This window comes from Orbicella franksi, chromosome 2, assembly GCF_964199315.1.
Source record: "Orbicella franksi chromosome 2, jaOrbFran1.1, whole genome shotgun sequence".
Lineage (NCBI taxonomy): Eukaryota > Metazoa > Cnidaria > Anthozoa > Scleractinia > Merulinidae > Orbicella > Orbicella franksi.
In genome coordinates, this window is record NC_138146.1 from 24,982,624 (window position 1) to 25,002,563 (window position 19,940).

Consider the following 19,940-nt stretch of genomic DNA (forward strand, 5'->3'; position numbering starts at 1 on the left):
CACCCCAACTAACTGAACGCCTGGAAGAGGCTACGTTTGTATAGGAGCGAGTTGGTTTACATCTTCTAACGAACTAAAATAGTATTTTATAAGTATCAACGACATTGTCCACTCAAAACATTCAACGCCTGCTTTACATTAAAAAAACAAACCTGTTACCTCGTTAGGAAAACCGTTTGGTCGTAGTAATCCTTGTTAATTTTATCAAAGCCTTTCCTTGTCTTGTGACCCCAGTAACACACACTTGATAAACTAGACATCGGTGTACCAGTGATCTTGATTTCTTTCTGAGATAAGGGATAACAATAGGGTTATATACTTCGGCTATTGTGTCAATTTCCAGGGCTCCATCATACTCGCACAACACTATCAAATAATGAGTTCGGCCATTCTGTCCTCGTACACCATACATGCAGAATGTCTGCGCACGTTCAAAAGTTACTGCCTCTTTTCAAAAAGACATCTGCTCTAGATAAAAGAGGTTGAATTTCAACTTTTGCGTGACACTGGATTAAGTATAAATCTACGAGCATTCTATCACGAATGTCGTTCTCTGATTGGCTAAGCTACTCACTATCTAGTGAGAACAGTAGTAGTGTGCGCTTTGTAAGAAAAAATGACGGCCGCTTCTTCGTGTTTTCGAATTGTCTGAGAGGAAGATTAAGATAAAGTTCTGAACAACTAGTGATTTATTCTAAAACAATTAGATCATTCGCTCTCGATTTCTGTGCGTGACAGAAATCTCGAGCTCATAATCCAATCGTTAAATATGACACAAAAATTTCCTGCAGCTGATAATTCTCTCTCTCTCTCTCTCTCTCTCTCTCTCTCTCTCTCTCTCTTGTATTCGTATTTTTGTTTTCTTAAATCCGTCTTACCGGATCTTTTTCCAGAAGAACAAGTTTTACAACAACAAAGTAAATGGGAGCACCAATAGACTTGTGCTGAAATATCCTGGAGACCTGTAGAGAGAGAAAATAGAAAATTATAGCCACAAGTGAAATGACACTTAATAATAAGCCAGATAGACACAGAATTGAATCGCAAGACTGTAGCGTAATCACGCCTAACTACTTACAATGTTCATCAAAGTTAAGATGTATTTCTCTGATTTTTCTTTGCCATGAAACTGCACTACTGAGCTGTCAGCGGTTGCCATCACTTCGATGTACTTTGGTTTCGTTTTGAGCATGGCAGGAAATTTCATGTCAGGAAGAGAAACTGTGCCTGTGTAAAGGACAACACACAACTGTGTTATTTTACAGCTGAAGAAAACTAGCTTTCTGAGAAACTAAACGAATTAAGGCAGCATTCAGTAATCATGCAGGCACAATTGTGGTAACTTGTAAAAGCTGGCTTAAATTGGAACTCGAGCGCACTTTGGGGAATATGGCTCGCACGCGTTCTCAATTGACTATTGTTGTTCAAATTACAAAATGTCTTATTAATACAGATGGTATCCTCCTTGTTCTAAATGAGCATTAGGGCAACAATTCGCATAGGACATTTAGAAATGGAGGTACGCTGTGCGGCTTTTTTTTAGGTTTGCACCGGTGTTTCAAGGCGAAATTTTGGAGTTGCTTTTAACGTTTTTACTATGTACATCTTGTCGGTGAATAGTGCGTTATGCGGGCTCTAATGGCCGGGCTGCTGAAATTCATCCGCTGTTCTCTTACACTCGAGCTAAATTGGTCAAATTCCAACGGAATTTGAAGCATTTAGCAACCGGCACTGCTGCAGCTAAGCAACTTCCTCTCGTTCGCGAATACCGTCATCATTCTATCAGTTTGCCCCAACAACTAAATTGTCTAGTGAAATTACCTCGCAATATTGATCGATATATTTGGCAAGAACTTTGCGCATCCCAAGTATAACCTATCCAAACTATTCGGCAAAAACAACCAGAACTTCACTCTGATAATTCCAGTACCACCCTTACAAATGTTGAACAAGGCAGTTAAGTTGCATAGAGTGACTAAGAAACCACATCATCATTATCAACCATAAGCCATGATCGTGCAAACATTCCGCGCCATAATACGCGGACAACCAACCTTCGTTCTATTACTTAGATAATATAGACAGTCTGTTTATTTTGCAACAAAGGTATCACGAACTTGGCACAGTGATGTAAACTCGTATCCGATGGTAAATATCTGATTCCTTCGGCACGTAATCTTTATGTCCATTTACAAGAAGAACTGTTCTGGTGTCGAGGTCTCTAACAAACCACGTGTGTGTCGTGTACGTGTTCACGTCCATTTGTTCTCCCGGGGAAAGATTGAAAAAAAAGATGATTTCTCCTTCCTCGATGTAGTACAGCTGTAGGAGACAATGAACAAAACATTACAACACAGACGAAAGCTGGTGTGAGATGTTTAATACCACACAAACACCAAACGAGAACTGGAGCCTCCTACACAGAAGCTCTTTGGATTCTGTAGATTCTCGGGTTGGATCGGGGATTCTTCAAGGAGCGGGGGTGGTTGGTACCTTGGGGTTGCAGAATCAATGGGGCATGCTCCCATATAATGTTGCAAATCTGAGAATTGGAGCCCAATTGAAAACTGTTACCCAGATATACCAGCAGTGCCACAACTATTTTAGCTAGGAAAACATTACTTGTAATCACTATGGTTTCTGTTCAGAGTGTTTGCCTATATTTCTGTCAAAATATTCACAATCCTTTTGCAATGTTTTGATTTTTGATTTTCCTAAAGGGCGGGGTGGCTAGTCACCCAATCCATCCTTCACCCAATCCATCCTTCCCCCACCCCCCTTAATCCGCACCTGGTACTGTTGGGAGATATCATATTTTGATCACTTCTGGAAACAGAAGACATGACTTTTGCTAGAGATGTTTTTGACCGTGGACAGCTTGATCTAATCAAGTCAACAAGACACGCAAAAGTGCTTTACCTTGACAAAGCGATTTGATTTGTTGATAAACGTTATGTGGCTGTCAGGTTGAGAGGGCTGTGTGGCCGCGGGGAGCTTCAGTCCAGCTGAAACAAAGCAAAAATTCGACATTATCTTAGAAGAAGGACAATTTGAGGATCTACGGCTACCTCGTAAGAGACCACAAGGATTTGTTTTGCCATAAAATGGATTGGGTGGTTTGTCCGCGGGAATTCAAGGTACGCGAGGAGGTTAAATCAGACATGCGTGTGGATTTCCTTATTGACTGAAACGTTTTTTGATCGCCAGGGTATCTCTATAAGACTACAAAGGAGATAAGGGCATCTTATGTCGGTAACTTTCAAAAGTTTTACAGATGGAATAAAGGTTAGTTCCAGAACTGAAGTCCAGAAACGCTGCCTCTGAAATTTATTCAGAATTTATTTACTTTTGTTGAAGGCTAAGAAGTGCGTATTTCCATGTCTGTATTTTGGTAAAAGAAAACCATTGCTTGAAACAGGCTTAGTGGAAATCAAATTCATTCATCGTGTTATACATGCACGCATTGAGCTTAACCTCGGCTTATTAAACTCAAAACTACTAATACGTTTAAATGTCAGCAAGAAATCTTTTCCCTGCTTTTCAACAACCCAAAGTGGTTAGTCTAGCCCAGCTGTAGTCAGAAATACATCCTCCACAGGCCGTGGAAAGCATCGAAAGCACTGTAAGCCCCGGCCAAACGATGGCAACATTTCAAGGGTCTTTCAATGCAATTTAACGCAACATTGTTGGGTGCAACATATTGCGCGCGTTTGTCCACCCTGTTGCGACGTGTTGCAGCATTTATGGTGCTGACCATTTTCAAACTTGAGCCAACAACACACAACATGTCCAACACGCCGCAACAGGGTGGACAATCGCGCGAAACATGTTGCGCCCAACAATGTTGCAAAAAAGTGCGTTGAAATGTTGCGATCGTTTGGCCGGGACTAAACTCAAGGGTAAACGGAATCGGCGTAAAATTGTTTGCAACGGAAAAAAGGTTTAAATCTAGACCAACTTCTGGTCCTGTTTTTCTTTGTAAACTTCCATGCACATGTTTGGTCGAAAAGATATTCGTCTAATTGATATCTCAGCGAGTGAAAGCCGAAACTGTTAAGTCTGTTTATTACATTTGTTATCGTTAGTGTTCTGAGTTCTCTCGTTCCCGCGTAGAACTGTGAAAATCTTAGTTCGCTTTCGACCACGGCAAATCGTGTGATTTGGTTTATTGTGAATTTGATTTTCACCTTCTGACCTTTCCACACCAAAACCCGACATAAGGTCAACGTTGGGGAAATGTTCGTAACTCTCTTCGTCCATAACGGGAACGGTGACGTAACCACTTTTCTATGTGTCAATCAGGACAATGGATTTAGGCTTAGCAACGCTATTGACCAAATCTCAATACAAAAATGGCATTAAACAACATGGCTTTCCCGTGGTATTTTAGCTTGGCTCAGTAGTCCGACATTTTACTCACGTGGTATGGTGACATCGACTTTGTCCCGTCTCCTGAGAGAAGTGCCGGGTGGGGGAGAATAGACCTTTTTTTTGTTGATAAAGAGTTGTTTCCCGGAATCGAAGTCTCTTGCAACCCAGTTATGTGATGTGAAGGTATCTATGCTCCGCCCTTCTCCTTCTTTCAAGATTTGGAAAAATGATTCCTTTCCGCCGTTGACATAGTAAAGCTGATTTCAAAGAAATTAGAATGCATGTTATATAAGTGTGACGTTATTGCTAGTACCAACACTGACTGATAGAAGATTGATAATAAATACAGTTATTACAGTAAAGTGGGTTGACATCTGTGATCACTGATCAATCTTCTTCTATTGTGAACGATTACAGAAACATCCACGTACTTAAAGGTTCTTCTCGATTGTAAATTTTTGACTTTTACATGTAATGGATTTTCCAACATTGCGTTTGTTTTAAATCTGTAAAGTGGCTATTGCATCAGTACACCAACCATTCTAAACAAATTGATTGATTGATTGACTGATTGATTGATTGATTGACTAACTGACTGATTGATTGATTGATTGATTGATTGACTGATTGACTGACTGACTGACTGATTGATTGGTTTATTGATTGATTGACTGATTGACTGACTGACTGACTGATTGATTGGTTTATTGATTGATTGACTGATTGATTGCTTGACTGATCGATCGATCGATCGATTGATTGATTGACTGACTGACCGACTGACTGACTGATTGACTGGTTGATTGATTGATTGATTGATTACAAGCACTCACATACAACTTACCCGCTTGATCATTAAATACAATAAAACTGGATACAAAATGAAAGATTGATAAAACAATCAACAAGGAACATAATTCAACAAAACAAGACGTAAGCAACATTTAATAATGTCAAGGAAAGTAAACATTCACCTTTATCGCCCGATTTGCTTTGTTAGAGATTGTAATGTAAGAGCTTTCCGTACGAGCAGCTGCAGCGTGACTCGATCCTCCGTCAACTATAAAAGAGTGTAGTAATATGCGTAGATATCAACAGTATGTGTTCATGTACCCATCAAGAATATTCAGAAACTCTTTGGGCTCGTCACGCAGTCCTTCTTCGAAGATTGCGTGATGAACCCAAATAGCATCTGCGAAGGAGGCTGGTCACCAACCGAAAGGAACATCAGTTCCATAAATAGATTTAACAGAATTCTGCCAAATAATATGCTTCTGCTCTAATATGCTTTGGGGTAATATGTTTGTGAATGGACACCAACAAGAAACATTTTTGTTGACACGGTCATAAATTATATATTATATGGCTTGCTCCGTGAGCTGGCAAGATGACCGAATCCTGCGCCGTGATTGGCTACCCGAGCGGGCAAGGTGGCGCTATCTTGCCCGTTCGGAATTACCCGCTGTCTTCCACAAGAAAACAGTGTTCTTTTTCCATTAGGAGCCATAATCGTTCCCCGATTATGGCTCCTGTTTTCCATATAATAAGTCCTTTATTGACCAAGCTAATGTTCGGTCAAGATGGCTGGATATTGGCCTCTTCTTTTTTTTCGCGAGTTCATGGACCTCGAATCTATCTCGGTCCATAAACACGCAAAAAAAGAACGAGGCCAATATCCAGCCGTCTTGGCCTTACACTTGGTCAATAACCCATATATTGCTCATGGTTGATAATGATGACGGCTTCGGGAGGATTCTAAACTTAAACCGTGAAAAGGGGTGTCATTGATTCTGCCTGCTGGTTTTCGTTTTAAGGAGGCAAGCAATAATTGTTTCAACTGGAGAGAATTGCAACTTGAAGTCAACCCAATGGCAACGACTCTCCGTTGGCTGATCATTAAAGCGAATCACAGTAACATACGGTAGTGATTGACTGTGGGCAAAGCATACTTGTCCTTTAATTTGAAGCTGACTTCCACTCATTTTGTCGGAACGTCAGTCACCGTCTACAGTTCTTTTCAGGACTACCTTCGCCCGGACGATCACGCAAGACGAATTACTGATACTCCTGAGTTCAAACCATCACTTCATTACAAATTGATCTGAGCCCGCCGTGCATGCAGGATGTAAATAGGCCTTATAGTTTACGAGTACAGCTGTAGTATCTTATTTTGCTGTTTTTATCCAACTTGATACACTTAGTTAGTAGTCGAAGTGGCGGGTGTCGATACCTCAAGTTTTACGGGTAATTTCTGAATACACCCAGGTAATATCCGAGAATTATCTTGCCCATTGAACATTACTTGATTTTGTTTTAATCCAAACTGCAAGCATTTTTGTATTGCCAGTTCTTTTGTCGTACAAAAATTCTCAAAGTATTAAATACTGCTATAATTTACAAAGGTCTAGAATCGTCGGTTTTACACCGTCTCGCCGGATCATTTGTATGGTAATCATGTCTGGTATGAATTTTGTTTTTAGACAAATAATGAGACGTAAGGCCAAGTTCAGACGCCGTGCTTCACATGAGCCGAATCGAATGCAAATGAGAAAAATCCTTTGTTCTCCCTCATTAGCATTCGATTCGGCTCATGTGAAGTACGGCGTCTGAACCGGGCATAATCCACCTGGGTAAATAACATGCATGCCGCGAGGGAAAACTGCACGACGAACCGACTTTAGATCAGAAGATCGGATTTTGCCTCAATTGATTAATCGCTTTAGACCTGAGTTTATAAAAGACCGTAACTAAAGATAGTCATCCGCCATTTGTCGGTCTCAGACGGCTTATCCGCTTGAGACAGATGGATTATTTTTAAACTCTAGTGTAAATAATTATGTTGGACCAAATTTGCGCAAAATGACCAAAACAGAAACAACAAATAAATTCTTCTCCGTGAAAAATTATCTTTCGATACGATGTCACTTCCGCTAAATAGGCCATGCCTTGGTAACAATTTCAAGAGGACGTAAGCCCGATTTTATTTTCACCGAAACATTAATTGCTTTAGAGGTGAATGTGTTAGAAGGAGAAGCATACTTCCATCATTCCTCATCATCGCAATAAAAGCTGGGGCGAAAAGGATTAATCGTGTTCTGCTATCGGATTTGCCAGGAAGAATATTACAGGCCAACCTTTTTTAATAATCATTCAGGGCACCTGATTTTAGCTTTATTTTTCTTGTTAAATAAGAATTTATTTAGTTATTTTATTGCTCAGACTTCTAAACCAGAAAGGTTTAACAAACCTTTCAGTCCGGTAGGGAAATTCTCCATTTTAAGTTCATCATACTGCAGGTTATGCTGGTCTTTGCGTTCCAGGACGGATTTTCTATACAAGAGATGTGGTCTACCAGGTCTCGTCCAACCGCGATGAAGTACAAGGCTTGAGTTTAACACGGGCTCGATGTAAATCGTGTCATTTCCTAAATCTATGATTCCAACCTTAGAACAAAAAGAAAACAATTTCATTCTAGGATAAAAAAACTTCTTGTATGTATTTCGGCACTGTCAATCTGCGATACGGAGCGTGACTTGAACGGCGGAAGCGGGTGGGAGGGGGAGGGGGGGGGGGCAGGGTGCGCTACAGCGGAAGATCTTAGCAGAGTGATTCGTACTTTAGAAAGTCGGCGATGGAAATGTAGATAGGTTAACTTTTAGCTAAATCACGTTATAAAAGACTTGACATAGCTGTTGATCGGAACCAGACATAGCGGGAAAAAAATTTCTGACATCCAAGATAGATTGATTCACTTGACTTGTACAATACTAATGAGCCTGCGGTACTAGCTTCCAGAGGAGTTATGATGTAACGCGCACGCGTAAAACAGAGTAAGCAACACTTACCAGTCCATCACAGTCACTTATGGCCACGCTGGTATGAAACGATTCTGTCTCGCCCACAAGGTAACAGTGAACGTCTGTGGAGACAGTTCTCTCAATTGTTCCATCCTCTTTATACCGCTCGATTGTAAAGTCCGATCCGAAAAGCTTCGTGTTTACTCTTAGTATCATTTTGATGGTCTTTCCTTTGAATTGGACCTGTTAAAAATAGAAAAGAGATTTACACAGAATGTTAAATAGAACGCTTTCCAGTTTCACTAGCGCTGTAAAAGAACATCAGAAAGAGTGATCTCGACGTAAATAACGCTACGGATAGCATTCCATTTCTAGTTCCTTCTGCTCCAGTATTTCTGCTACTCACATTTGGTGGTCGAACTAGAGTTCGTGCAAACTTATATATATATTGTTTTTCAATTGAATCTGAACATTACATGATTGCTCTCCTTCAATGTTGACCCTTCAGAGAGGCATTTTTGTGATACTTGCTGAAGGCAAACTGCACAGGAACAAGTTTTCCTTCACAAGTTTTAAAAAAGACACGTTATATTTACTCGTACGTACCGCTTGTACTGACGACGAAAGTAGGACACGTCATAAGTCACAAAACTTAGGAGGAGCTACAAGTTTTTCAGAATCTTCGTTTTGTGATATTCCGCTGCATATAGAGTATTTCAGCATCAACGAGACTTATTAATGGAATTTTTTAAATTTACGCAAAGAAGCAACAGTAACCCAAACCTTAGTGAAGATAACTTGCTGCTCGTTCCCAGAGAAAATATATTCTTTAACAAGGGAATCTGCAAGGGGGTTCTTGTTATTTCGGGTATCAGTTAAATTTTCGGCGAGTTCTCAGCAGTCAGTGAATTTTGCTGATCTCAGATTTGAACTATCAATTGAAAATTTCATTCATGTCATTTCTCAGCTGAAAGTTACAATAATTATGACCAGTTCTCAGCTAGCGGTTAATAAGTCCATCCAGACTCCCTAAAACATTGTAATACCTCATAGATTATTGGCCCAGCCTCCTCAGTTACGCTCCGCCGACGACGCCGATGACTGGAAAGGGTAGTCACGTGGTCGGTCACCTGACCACGGTGATCTAACTCAGTCGGGTAAGTAATATCAAACTCCCCTAGAGAGTTGATCAGATGTTCTGTGAAATAAATCAAAACATTATTGGGAAAGACCTCAAAGGTGCAGACTTATTCCAAATTAGTGTAGCACCAAGGACCCGGTTGTTTGTAAGCCGATTAATTTTACCTTGGGATCAAATACAATTTAGATTAGACTTAAAATACAGATATCTTCAAAAAATGTAGAACCGTCAGGAAGATGCCGAAATCAGTGTTGTTAGAAATTGAATTCAAGCGAATATGATTCTGGAATGGACTTTGAAATGTATGGTACTCGATCGTTGATCACTTCAACGTATTAAGAACTTTTTTTTTCACACAATTCAACTGAGTCTGATACGTGCCTGAGAGGGAGGATTTCCCTGGGACACGGGGTTAGTGGTAATGAAAAAGGGCCCTCATCCCCAGTCGATCGAGTAAGCATATTTGCCTCTGATTCGTCTCTCGTCTTCTCTCATCAAATCCTTGTAAGACGCGGGGTGAGATGGGAAGAATCCCCTCGTCAAAATAATTCAGTTGGATCTTCGATTATTCCAACTCCTCAACCCCACTCCTCTTGTATTTGCCCATGTTTTGATAGTCATGTACTTCGAACTCGTTTCTTTAGAGCTCCTCGCTATTTCGAACTGTTTTATTCTAAATTCCATCGCGATTAACATCATCATGACATCAGACCAAGTGAGAATTATCACTGCTGGAACTTTACAATTTGGCTTTTTGGAACCTCATAATTAACCTCGTCCTTGGGTGTTATATTCCGGCCCTTCCATTATGTTGATAACGTATAACACTAAAAGTAATTGTTATTTCCGCTATTTCGAAGCATTTTCCTTGCCCCCTTAGAGTTTGAAATTGTGGGGTTCAAATGAAGCGACATTGTGGAAGGTCGTCTGTGTACACAGGCTACCCAGTTGAAGGTTTTTATCATTTTTCGCAACATATTATTAAAGTGTATCTCACGTGTGAATAGTTCTTTAATGGTGATATCAAAGAAGGATAGTCCAAGAAGGCGGGGGTGCGCAGGTGGGGAGGGAGCGTGGGTGGGAAGGGTGCGCGGGTGGCGAGGGTGCGTGGGTGGCGAGGGAGCGTAGGTGGGGAAGGTGCGTGGGTGGGGAAGGTAGGTAGGTGGGGAGAGAGTGTGGGTTAGGAAGGCGAGGAAAGGCGTGTACTCGTGTTGACAATGATCACGTAATCTAAAACACCAGAAGACGTGAAATTTGCGTTCGAGTTTGCACGATGAGCTAGAATACTTAACTACATCAAGAAGGGAGGTAATAAATACTTAACACTAGGTAATAACTGGATTTACTAATAATCAAACACGTACAATGATCCGGATTTTTCAGGAACATTGGAAGTACTTATTCTTGCTCTGGATTCCTCAGGACATATTTTGCAAGTGGCGAAAATTAAATTAGCTTTGACCCGGAAATGGTGTACTTAAATAGTAATCAACTGAATTGGTCGTCTGGGTTCATGGCCCGCTCCATTAATATATAACAGCTGAACGTAAACGATGAGTGACAACTTCCTGAGACACGCGAATATCTCTGTAATCGGAGAAATACAGATTTCCTCTACGATAATAATTAGCATGGGGTCCTTTAAAGGGTCAAATTTGTTCTCAATCCCAGGTACCGGAGAATTTTATGAACGAGGAAAATTAAACGTTGCTTCTGTCAAATACACTTTGTACACTGAAGTGAGAGTACTAGATTTCTGATACCTTCTGTTGTGTTAAACTGATTTAAGGAAGAGAGCACAAGGCACAAAATCAGTGGCAAGTTTTTCCGTTCTCCGTGATTTTTCTGGAATCTGCAGCGTCATTGCAAGCGTAAGCACACTGAAAAATGTTAATGTGAGCGGGGATGACCCACTCAAGCATAGCCAAATTATCATTGAGAATTCACGTAAATTTTAGTGGTCTTTAGTTCTGCTATCACCTTGATCGGCGGCGATGCAAATGAATCTGGATGCAGATCTTAACATCTAGCAGGACAGACAATGAGTTTTTCGTACTTAACAGTAAATCTTTGTCCTATCTCAGAGCTAAAAATCAAACAAAGCCTCGCTCGATTTGGTGATATCGCAGCCATTGGATTAAACTCAGGAGTCGTACAACTATCTACATGCAATTTCTGCATACAAAATTAAGATAAAAAGCATATTACATATTTTTTTCTTTGTTTAGATAGCACTGTATGTTAATGTAAAGCCAAATATGTAGCAAAGTAATGATAGTTAACGTCAAGCATGATACGATATCATAAATAAGTAATTCGAACTCGGTTATTTTCGGAAATCCCTGTTATTTCGAACTCTGAACTATTTCCCTTGGATTTTCCTTCAGTCATTTAGGGTATGGACCACCCTAATTAACTTAGTGTTAGCTTGGTGATATCCTCTGTAAATATTGTTTTTATTATTATTGTTTATCTAGTAAGTTGTGCTAATATAGTGGAACCCCTCCATACGGACCGCCCCGTTAAAACGACCACCCCTTTATTACGACCACTTTCTTTATGGCCCGAGCAAAAGCCCACACATTCTCCTATCTGAAAACCCCGTTAATCCGACCATCCCGTTATTACGACCACTTTCTTTATGGCCCGAGCAAAAGCCCACACATTCTCCTATCTGAAAACCCCGTTAATCCGACCATCCCGTTATTACGACCAACGACCACCTTTTGGAGTGCGCAGTCTTTATTTTCTTTATAAAAGTATCCCGTTAGTACGACCGGTTAAATTGACTGGTGAGGAAGCTGAATGACGACAGACACAATCTGGCAAATAACGGCTCTAACGGACACTTCACAAGAGGCCATATCCTGTTGAGAAACTGAAAGACGTCATTGTTTTTTCGCATTACATGTACTAGGTTTTGTCCAGTTGCAATGAATTGCTGTTGTAAGGTTAAAGAATAATTGTAAAAAGGTTGATTTATAGCGGAATTAAAGGTATTCATGTGCGTGTTGCACCATAATGCCGTGACCCTACCTCGTTAACACGACCACCCCGTAATACGACAAATTTTTCATAGCCCGAAGGTGGTCACATTAACGGGGTTCCACTGTACTGTTAAATTGTGAACTGTGTTTACTTAGTTCTGTAAGTAGAGTAAGTATCACAAGCAATGTGTTTTTAGAAGCTATTCCATTATTGCAAGTAATGTTGCTAATGAAGGTAATATTTGTATTGCAAGCAACGTTACTGTTGCATTTAAACAAAAAATCTTTGAACTGATATCCCAAACCAGACTAGTATCGACTACTGTTTGTTAATACCTTGAGCTTGTGCCAAGATATGATTGTGCCTATGACAGCGCTCTAATCTTTGGTTCTACCTATTCGTCTATCAATTTATCTTTCGATCTGTTTATTTATTTATTCATTTATTTCTTTGTTTATTTATTTATTTATTTATTTATCTACTTATTTCCTCGCATCATTAACAGTACATGCAAGAACAAGCCTAATGTAAAAGCGAAGGGTAAATAGGTTATCTATCTCTGAGGCGGGTCTTATCTTGCTACTTTGATAATAATGACAGTGAGGATTATAAACCTGACTTGTATAACTCCACGATCAACTTATGCCTTTTATATGGCGATCTAACCCTGCACGGCACAGTGAACACTTAGAAAGCAAAGTCAAAGCGGCGACCTGACCAAGAACAAAAGACTAACAGCTGTCGCCCACAGTCGCTGTCCACAGTCAGAAAAAAGGTTATAGTTTTTACAGTCCAGCCAGAGAAAGACAAATTTATCTATATCATCTATCAAATCAATCTATAGCTTTCCATCTAACCTCAACCTGACAGCTTGCCACCAAACTCCGATAAATTACACATGTAAAGTTGATTTCTAATGGTTTCTAAACGACTGAACCACGAAAATACACGCACACCCGAGCTAACGCCAAGCCCGGGAAAACGAGCCCGAATATTGAGTCGATGGTGCGAGCTTTTACATGTAAACTGAATCACAGTGCACAGTCAAGCAAAACTCATATGCAAAACCAAAGGAATCAGTGAACTAATACAATGAATCAATCAGAACTCGCAGCGACGTAGCTAGGGGGTCCTGCGATTCCCGTGACCCCCCCCCCCTTATGTAGTTTTTTTTTTTTAAGCAAACAACTGAAAACGCGGGAAAACGCGCAGAGCCACGACTGATTGAAAAAAAAGCATGTTAGCTCTGATTGGCCAAGGGAAGTTGAGGAATTTTTAAACGATTAATGGTCGAGTTCATTTAATTTAAGGCAAAAGTTCTTATTATAGAGCCTAAACTCTCTAAAAAGATGATAGGTGGTTATAAGTTGAGCTACAAGCAAAGCTTGCGTGCAGACCGTCAATTTCCTCTCTTACTCTGATAAGAAACAAACAAACAAAAAAAAACCTTGTGACAAAGAGGGTCAATGAGGCTCACTGTGAGTTAGCCGCGATTTGCCCACCTCACCGCCGGAAATGGTAATACAAACTAGACTATACTCAGGCTGTGTCACGGTTTCCGCATCTTGAAAAGTTACGTTTAGCCTAAATTCTTCAAGTTCGTCGTTTGTAATCCGTGTCAGTCTTTTCCATCCTTAACCATCCTCGTTCCTTTATGGTTTATTATTATCTCTTTGGTGTTCTTCTATCTTACTGTAAACTATTATTTTCAGCTACGTTTCCTCCAATCAGTTTAAATGTAATTTTTGCGTGGCCAAAACTGATACGGTAAATGAAGGAGTTCCTTTAATGTTAACCATGGAAACGAGGGATATCATGTTCAGTCTCCTGACATCTTGCAAAATTGCGGGAAGATCACCACAGAGCGGAAATATCTTCAAGTAACACTAAGGAGAGATGGTTTAAAAATCGTCCTGGAGGGGCGAACCTTCTTTGAAGATCTCAGATTGAGTCTTGCACGATTTTAGACTTGGAAAACTAATGAAACACAGAAAAATGAGATTCGTCGAAGAGGCTTCCGAGATCTCGAAATCAAATCAAACGTTTCTGAGACCCAAGAAGTTCCAGGTTCCAATCGCCAACTCCATGGTAGCCTGTCAAAGTAGGTGGTATCGGAAAGGAAATTTGCCTTGATGAAAACAGGCAGGTAACATCTTGTCCAGCAACTCCCGGCGATAATTTTTTTCATGCAATCTCCAACGCAACACTTCGTTTACAGACGAATTGTAAGAAAACATTAACACGCTTCCACTGGGATTGGACATGTAACCGTGACTGCAAAATTTTGAAAAGTGCAAGATTGTTTTTCTCAGCTCGTCTCGCAACGCACAAGCTGAGAGTTTGCTGACCTCGAAGGGTCAAGAGACCCAAAGGGACGGATAAATTATGAGAGTCTGGCTTTTTTATTGATCTTGGTGGAAGATTCAAACGAGTTGGATTCGTGGAGAGCCGAACTCCCATTCCAAATACGCACACCGTTTTTAAGGCGTTAAATTTCATTGAACATAAAAGGTAATTTCTACTCGTATTATCTCATCGATATTATGTAACCATGACCTTGAAAAAGAGCAAATTTAATTTTTCTCTTTTTGTTAACTTGATATGGAACTTCGCCAAAAAGGAAAGGCAACCCGTTTCACATGGTTCTAGTTCAACATCTTTCAGCTGCAACTTTTGCGAACAGGCTGAGATTTCAAACTGACAAGGGCAACTCTTTAAATTGCGACCTTTGCTATCAGAATGTATAGAACGCACATGCACTTAGAAATAAATTGACCAAGGTATCCGTTGCTTTGCGTGTTTCCAAAAAATTCCAAAATTTAGCTGTCGACGCTAATTAGGAACGGCTATGGTATACTAGGTAGTCTGCCTCAGTAACAAATATAATGGACGAGGAAAATCAGCAACACTCCCTCAGTGTTACCGGATTGGTTTCTTGAAAGAAATTTACGTGCCTCAGCGTCGTTCGAATACACCTACATTACGTAAAGAAATTCGTGTTGTAGTTGTAATATCAATTAATATGATCGTCACAAAATAACCCATCTTTGACCTTTCGTACTACTGCTTTCAAGAAAGTGACAGAATGCCTTGATTCCATGTCATTATCCCAGCATTGTCAATACTGGCCGTGTTATTGACGAGATGAAATTTAATGTTCAACCACTTAGCTAAAGTAGCGAAAGACAAACCGACAATAAACAGTTCCTCTTTGTTTCTCAGTGGAACCGTAACGTGATTTCCGTGAAGCGCATCGAGTGATACGAGGCGTGCTATCCAAAAACTGATGGTTGATTTCAGTCTGCCAACTTGTAATGTTATGTTTGCTAAATTAATAGTTTGCGACCTGAATCGACCACCGTCCTAACTTCCTACAACTGCGACACTTGGGGTGAGGTTTCCTGAGTGCTGTAATCAATGAGTGTAGCGAAGGATCTGGTTGACAGCGACATCTTCTAGTTTGCCGTGTTTGCTGCTGCAGCGTTTTTGCAACAAATACAGCAGAAATAATTGTTAATACGGTATTTGCACTAATCGGATTCTATGAAGATTCCAGACCTTCCAGATTATTGTTGTATACCTTGGGCTAACGTGAATCCGATCGGGAAGATTTGTGACGGCTTGATAAAATTTTAGTGACCGACTTGAATAACCTTACCTTGCTTTTCTTCTGCGCTGCGATGATTCATTTTGCCCTGGGAATTATAGAAAAAACACGACGTTAAAAAGGGTCGCCAAATTGCTGACCGACCCAACGGTAGGAGAAAATTGCACGCACCTTCTTTGCGCTGAAAAATGTTTATCGTAAGGTAGGATGAATTAGTACTTACCGTCTTATAGTAGCCTGCTTCGGTCCATGTACACAAACAGAGGAGTGACCAAATCACGATGAAGTCCCACGTACTACAAGATATCATCGCTACGGAGCTTCCTCTAGAGCTCATAAAACCAGTCTCACGAGAATTTGCCGAGATTTCGAGCAATTATCTGTGACTCGCCGTCGGTCTGCCAAATCTGTATTTAAACAACGCTGAAGGCCACTGAATGACGTCACATCCGCCGTTCTCCATCCGTTGTGGCACGTAATTGGTTAATATGTCGTGATGAAATAAAAATCTGTCAGCAGATGCGGCATAGCTAGTCGAGGCCAAAAAAAATCATCACTCAACATGTGTGAAACGGTGCTCGTTGGTTACTTTATTTGATTTGATCACGTTTATTGGAGAAAAACGGATGTAACCAAGAAAACAGGCTTTGGGTCTCCATAGAATTATCTGTGTATGGTGAGTGGGAAGTGTTGAATCTTACAGAGCAGGAGATATAAAGTGGATAGAGTTTGCTTGTTTAGGTCAAGAACATTGGAGAATTTTCCGGTAGACTTTGCCAATGTGTAAAGAGCAAACTGAAATGGGGTTTTATACCATATTAGATGGCTTTTAGGCCAAAGCGTTGAAGCACATACCGTTTATGGGAATTTAGGCGGTGACTCAAAAGAAGGAGTGGATCAGTCGCCCAGAGGGCAAGTGGCTGAGTCGGAAGGAGCTGAAAGGGTCTGCAGTCGGCCTCCGTTGGATGTGGAAAGGAGGCGTGTTAAGAGGATTTAGAAACTGACTGTAGGTTGGGAATGCCTCCGGTAGGCCAACGAGCCGGAATTCTGCCATGGCAACACAGCACAGCATCAAGAAAGGATGAGGTCATCCTGGTTCTCTTGACAGCATAGCATAGCTTTCATACAATGTACTGGGTTATGGTTGTAGGGTATTGACAGGGCCCGTCTGCAGTTAACTGAAAAATAACATTTTTTTTCATAATAGGCCACGTTCGATATATCAATATTCTAACATGGCTCCGAGGCTTTCAGGACAAAATTGCGATTTTTCTAAGTTTCTTTTGTCCCTCATTTACCAAACACAACCAAATATAGAAGAGTTTGTCCTGAAAGCCTCGGTGCCATGTTAGAATATTGATATATTGAACGTAGTCTATAGTGAAAGAAGGAAAATCCCTCCCTCCCTCGGCCGGGGTACACTTTGGTCATAGGGTCACTAACCAAAAAATATTCCTTGTTCCTTTAAAAAAAAATTGATGACGTCCCGTAATTGCTCCCCTAGCCCTCTGGGAGGCCCTTATTCTTTGAAAAGCACATGACAAGCAATATATCCCCTCTGCTACTAAGCAGAACAACAAGGATTTTTAGGTTAGAAATAAACGAAAAAAATAGGTTTGTTCAATTAAATAATATTGAAAAACGTTCTTTGAAACAAAGTTCAATTAAGTACATCAGAGCAAGCTAACTTATTTGTGAGCGGCAACAATGAGATATGGTGAAAGTTTATTAACCCCAGATGATAACTCGGATAATAACTCTTTCACTCTACGTGTAGGCTACCTCATGTAAACTTCTGATTTGCATCGGAGGAAGTTATAGATGAGGCTCTCATGATCATTGTAAGGGGCAAAATTTTAACGGAAGCTCGGCATGTCGCTGTCCGAATTTCGTCTCAAAGACTGACCGTAACTAAGGGCAGGCATTTCTCAGTCATTAAGCTAAAAGTGTTTTATTTCAGTCGCCAATTCTCGCCCTTCGCTGACATAACATTCTCAGCTAACGAAACTGATTCCCAAACGAAAAAGAATTTACAACCTCTACAGGCAATAATTTTTCGGGTTTTGGATCGCTGCAGTGTACAGCGCATCGTCAGTTTTGAAAGGTTACTATGCACTGATCTTGTTAACTCATGACGTCTGGGCTTATCATAAAAGTCATAAAAGTATACCTTGCAAACAATTTTGACAACGTACTTTCTTCGGACGGCTTTCCATTTTCTTGCTACAGTATATGTCACTGTGCTTGATCAGAATGCGAGGATATGGACAGAGGCTCTGCATGGAATCAAATGCAAATCTCAGATCTCGGCTATCAGTTCATTATAAAAAAATGTAGTTTCTCTGGTGAAAGTAACTAGGCTGCCAGTTATAAACTCAGGCGGTTTGAACAATTCTCAGCAATGATAGTTTCACGACTCGCGGCGCACGAGTGAGATGTAACTTTAGCCCATTTGGTTCCATTGTTTATGAAACAATCCAAACAGAAGCGATCAGTCGCAAAAAGGTTGAGATAGAGGTGATTTTTGCATGTACCGACTCCCAAGCACAACTCAGTTCCATTGCTTATACCAAACAGATTCGACTAGATATCTCGTGCGTGTGTCCAGAATAAATCCTTTGGCCCGAGTAACAATTTCGATATTCAATACCAAATTCGACAGTTTCTATGTAAATCCGTAGATTTCTTCATCGAAATTTGAGCATTAGTCATTCTGCTTACCCAAATTATAGTCTGTGCAGTTAGTGAACAACATGTGCTTGAGTAAGACAGTCAGTTAGTTCAACACCTGTATAGAGCGAGGACTGAAGAGACATTTTAGGGAATGGGACATGAACAAAGAAGTAATTTATGTAAACTACTTCCTTTTGTCAAATAATTTAGATATTGAAGGAATGAGTTGTAGAGCAACTAAACTGAAATTTATTTCTTCATCTTTAGTTTCTTTATTCAACCCATTTTGAAGTCACTGGCGATCAGTTGCAACATGATTGGCTCTCAGCAGTGCCATTTATTCACGAATCGCACTTTTTTCGCATATTTTCCCCAGCGAATGAAATAGGCCATTTCCGAGATACCTTGTGCCTCTGTTTCAGAACAAGTCCTCGTGCAAAACTTGGCATACGAAAACGAGTTTGATTTACATAAAATGAACCTGTAGGTGGAACACATTCTCTTGATGGTTTCGCACCAATACTCGTTTTGACACAGAGGCAAAAGGCATTTCGGAAATGGCCCGTTGCATTGGAACGCTAAAAGAAGAAGGAGAACACCGCTCCAATATTTCTGGAGATATTCTTTATTCATTGCATTACTGTTTTAGTTGAACTACTTATGACGTCATCACTTTCCTAATTTGCATAACGTAAAAACTTCAATATCTCTAAAAAGAAAGAAGATATTCCAAAAAGGAAAACGCCATTCTTCTTTATTTTGAAAAATCTTTAAATAAGCAGTAATTATTTTTCATTCCATAGGCCCTTCAAGTAGCCAATCAAATTGCAGAAAACCCAATGCGATTTATTTTTGAATCGCACTATTTTTTGCTCCACATAGCATATTTTTTTCTGTTTTGCATTCATAATGAGATGTAAAAGCGCGTTCACTTGTGCTTTTTAACAAACAGGCTACTGGGTCAATAAAATACTGGTACCGTAAATCTTCGAATCAGCGCCCGGGGCGCCTATTTCAAATTTAGGAGGAGACGAGGGACGCTTATTCGAGGGGGGCGCTTAATCGAGGGGGGGGGGGGGACGCTTAATTAATTTTTCCCAATTTCGTGACCTAACATGATCATTTTTGTAATACATCATCTGCGCGTAAACAGCAACATAAGCTGTTTTTCGACATAAAAAGCTGATCCTAAAGTTTAAATCGCGGCACCGTTAGTACACACAAACCGAAACAATGTACTAATCTAATACTACACGACGAAAACTATACATCCTTTGTTGTCTCATTACTCGTCCACAAAATGGGGGAGGGGAGGGGAGGCGCTTATTCGAGGAGGGGCGCTTATTTTAATTTTTGGCCAACT

General features: G+C 40.4%; 1 protein-coding gene across 2 annotated transcripts in view; it reads right to left on the minus strand.

Moving 5' to 3' along the window:
• LOC145478869 (A disintegrin and metalloproteinase with thrombospondin motifs 3-like) overlaps nt 1–17,197 on the minus strand; it is a 36,995-nt gene extending 19,798 nt beyond the window's left edge. Inside the window, exons 1-12 of one of the 2 annotated variants that reach the window (XM_081457056.1) lie at nt 16,128–17,197; nt 15,956–15,992; nt 9,215–9,366; nt 8,217–8,411; nt 7,619–7,814; nt 5,346–5,431; nt 4,421–4,628; nt 2,920–3,005; nt 2,118–2,322; nt 1,079–1,227; nt 879–962; nt 160–287 (exon numbers count right to left, since the gene is read on the minus strand). In XM_081457056.1, coding sequence (XP_081313182.1) covers nt 160–287; nt 879–962; nt 1,079–1,227; nt 2,118–2,322; nt 2,920–3,005; nt 4,421–4,628; nt 5,346–5,431; nt 7,619–7,814; nt 8,217–8,411; nt 9,215–9,366; nt 15,956–15,992; nt 16,128–16,241 — 1,640 coding nt within the window. In that variant the 5' untranslated portion in view covers nt 16,242–17,197. The remainder of the gene's footprint in view (nt 1–159; nt 288–878; nt 963–1,078; nt 1,228–2,117; nt 2,323–2,919; nt 3,006–4,420; nt 4,629–5,345; nt 5,432–7,618; nt 7,815–8,216; nt 8,412–9,214; nt 9,367–15,955; nt 15,993–16,127) is intronic. The other variant, XM_081457057.1, reaches the window with a different exon arrangement.
• Between the last annotated feature and the right edge of the window lie 2,743 nt (nt 17,198–19,940).